Below are 2,806 nucleotides of genomic sequence, written 5' to 3' on the forward strand. Positions count from 1 at the left end.
TTCCGAGAAACATGCAAAACGGGACGGAAAACATGAAATTTTGCAATAATCTTGCGCCACCTTTGCACAAAACGACGATCATTTTTCTAATTTCATAGACATCCGAAGACTGTATTTTTTCTACATAACCCCCCCCCCCTGACTTTAAACCTGGATCCGCCCCTGGCTCAAATGGCAGTAAAACGAGTCAAACACAGTGTGCAACCTTTTGAAAAAAAAATGTTTGAGAAGTTAATATTCGTTGAAAAAGTTGGCATTTATGAAGATTTTAAACGATTTTCCAAGCAAAATATTCTCAGTCACAAATGTTCCAGTGCATTTAAGGCCGAGTACCCGAATTTTTGGAAGATCATAAATTTTTGCCTACAGACGCCCTTTTTTTAAATTGTGATTTTGCTCTAACAGTTTTTCTTTGTGTGTACATAATAAATAAATTAATATTAAATTGCAACTAAATTTCTCGAAAGCAGATCATCTCTAAATTCAATCGAATAATTTTTGTTAAAAGCTTAGTTTAAAATGCCTTTCTTTCATCAATCAGGCCAATTATAATTCAAGTATTTACATATTTGATGTGAGACAGAGTAACAGATTTTATATACATACATATTTTGCGGTCAATGACTTTAGACATACTGCAATAAAAACTGACCTCAATCAATATTAATCGAAGATCAAAAATTGGTATCTACTGGCTGATGACCTTTTATCTCAATCAATAAATTGAACCACTTATTCGCTTCCACACTCCCATACCAACCACTATTACTTTATTCCACTTATTTCGTTTAGAGCAAAATACAGCTATTTGATTAATAGTTTGGCCAAAATGTCGAATCGGAATGCAGTCTTGGCCATTTTTTTACTTTCAACGCACTTTTCCATAGTAAGTACCCGGTAAATCTCACACTTTTTTTGATAAAATTAAATAACTGTGGCTACGGGAAATGTCTTTCTAGGAGAGTCCACGGCTTGCTGAGACTCCTTTAGAAGCATTTCTTAAAATGGCAGAGGCACATAATCTTAACATATCTTTGGTAACATCGGACTTAAAATACCGACAATCAACTACACGGATAAACGAAGCCATTTCTGTCTCTTGGAGCTTAACGAACAATAAAGTAAGATGGGTAATATCAAATGATAAATATGGTGCGAAAGAATATGAGATCTCAGAATCGTGATATCTAACTATGGCGCATCTGGTATACATATACGAGTAATAAATTTTTCTATTGTTTAGAACTTTCGCACTGTTGCTGCTTTGGAGAGGGACATACAAAAACAATATCTGGACAGCTGGGAGAATACAGCCAGGAAAACCGGATTTGGTGCAAAAACCCAGATTATCAAAGTTTGCGATGGAAAAGGCACTGTGTTGAACTCTTCAGTCGTCAATCCGAGTTATGTAAGTAAACGGTTATTATTCGCACAATTTGACCATCAGACGGTCATTCCAGGTTATCAACTCTCCAGGGCACGTCTTTTTAACGAAGTTTCCGAATGGGGCATCAGATGAGTCTCTTGGTGATTATACTGGTGCAGTATGGTACAATTTTGTGGTAGAAAAGCCGAGTGACGATGTGAAGACGGTTCAAGTCATAAGCAGCAAAGTGCATGTATGTATTTTTAAGCGAAATTAATGAAAATTCTCAATTTTTTTCCAGGTAAAGGAACTGAGCGTTTCGGACCTCTTTCCCGAAATTGAGCTGATCGAAATAAAAAGAGTTCTTCCAAAACTTTATTTAGTCATTGATAATGACGAAATTCTAGCTACTTTGTTAACCGATCATTTAGAAAGGGAATTTGACAAATTCTTTCAAGTCGTCATCGGCTTTCGATCTTTTGCAGTGGGAACCAAGCCTTTTGCCAATCTGGAAATTGGCGATACTAAAATTTTAGTGTTCAGTTTATAAACACAATTTGTAGTTTAAGCAAGACGTCTTTTTGAGCTAAACCGAAAAAATCTGTAAAAACAAAGTAAAGCAGCTTTAGTGTGTACACATTGAGACTGAAAGTAAAGGTTGACCGGTTACTAACTAACTACTTTTCCACCTCCCCATTCTATGTTATTTACTAACAATTTATAGTTGGAATATTGGATTAGGTTGCAGGATCAGGTTCCTGTTGCTCAACTCCTTCAATCTCATATATCGATTCCCCACTTTCTTCAGATCCCACCACTTCTTCGAGGCTTGCATCTTCACTGGATTCTTCGCTTGACGATTTCAGTGCTTGATCACCTAGTAAGCAGATAGTTCAGAGGTAAAATGGTCTGCATAATTTTGCAACCGATCCGATCCAACAAACTTTTAATAACATTTTTATTCGAATGAATCAAAAAGTGCCATTTTGCGGGCAGAAGCGATGATCAAAAAGAAGCACTTTTCTTTAGCGTTCATTTGTTTTACTTTTACGCACAGTGTGCGACAAAGTAAATGTGACACTTTGAACTTGCCACTGTCAGTATATATTGTTTAGTATTTTAATTTAAAAATAACCGAAATGCTTTTTTAAGGAATTACGTAGGTTTATCAACAACTATTGATCCTATTTTCAAGTTTACTTACAATTTGTAAATTATACCCTTGTTACAAGTTCAGTCTGATAATCGTTTTAATGGCCTACTTATCTACTTTTGCGATGTTGTCACACGTAAAACACGATCTTTTTAAGAAGCGCAAATGTCATGCAGAGTATGCAACATGCAAACACCATCCCAAGACCACAGGTGTTTCAAGTTGAAAAAGTACTTAAACTTAATTACAAACTTCAAAACATGACATTTCAAAAAATGACATTGCCA

At 35.6% G+C, this 2,806-nt stretch overlaps 2 protein-coding genes across 6 annotated transcripts in view; one reads left to right on the top strand and one right to left on the bottom strand.

Annotated features, from left to right (window-relative positions):
• Positions 1–127: 127 nt before the first annotated feature.
• Positions 128–2,035, top strand: LOC109537107. 2 transcript variants are annotated; one of them, XM_019903719.2, is made up of 5 exons: positions 128–886; positions 960–1,130; positions 1,244–1,408; positions 1,461–1,619; positions 1,668–2,035. In XM_019903719.2, exons 1-5 carry the CDS (start codon positions 830–832, stop codon positions 1,914–1,916), a joined length of 801 nt encoding a protein of 266 aa, XP_019759278.2. In that variant the 5' UTR covers positions 128–829; the 3' UTR covers positions 1,917–2,035. The 2 variants fall into 2 exon arrangements, with proteins under 2 accessions (XP_019759278.2, XP_019759352.2); XM_019903793.2 differs by having other exon boundaries at positions 131–886; positions 960–1,121.
• The window catches only part of LOC109536729, a 57,732-nt gene continuing 56,653 nt past the window's right edge, over positions 1,728–2,806 (bottom strand). For 3 of the 4 annotated variants that reach the window (XM_048663576.1, XM_048663572.1, XM_048663575.1), the window contains exon 15: positions 1,728–2,243. In XM_048663576.1, coding sequence (XP_048519533.1) covers positions 2,104–2,243 — 140 coding nt within the window. In that variant the 3' untranslated portion in view covers positions 1,728–2,103. The remainder of the gene's footprint in view (positions 2,244–2,806) is intronic. The other variant, XM_048663574.1, reaches the window with a different exon arrangement.

This window comes from Dendroctonus ponderosae, unplaced genomic scaffold (assembly GCF_020466585.1).
Source record: "Dendroctonus ponderosae isolate FM_Combo_2020 unplaced genomic scaffold, Dpon_F_20191213v2 Dpon_F_20191213_2, whole genome shotgun sequence".
In the NCBI taxonomy this organism is placed as follows: Eukaryota; Metazoa; Arthropoda; class Insecta; order Coleoptera; family Curculionidae; genus Dendroctonus; species Dendroctonus ponderosae.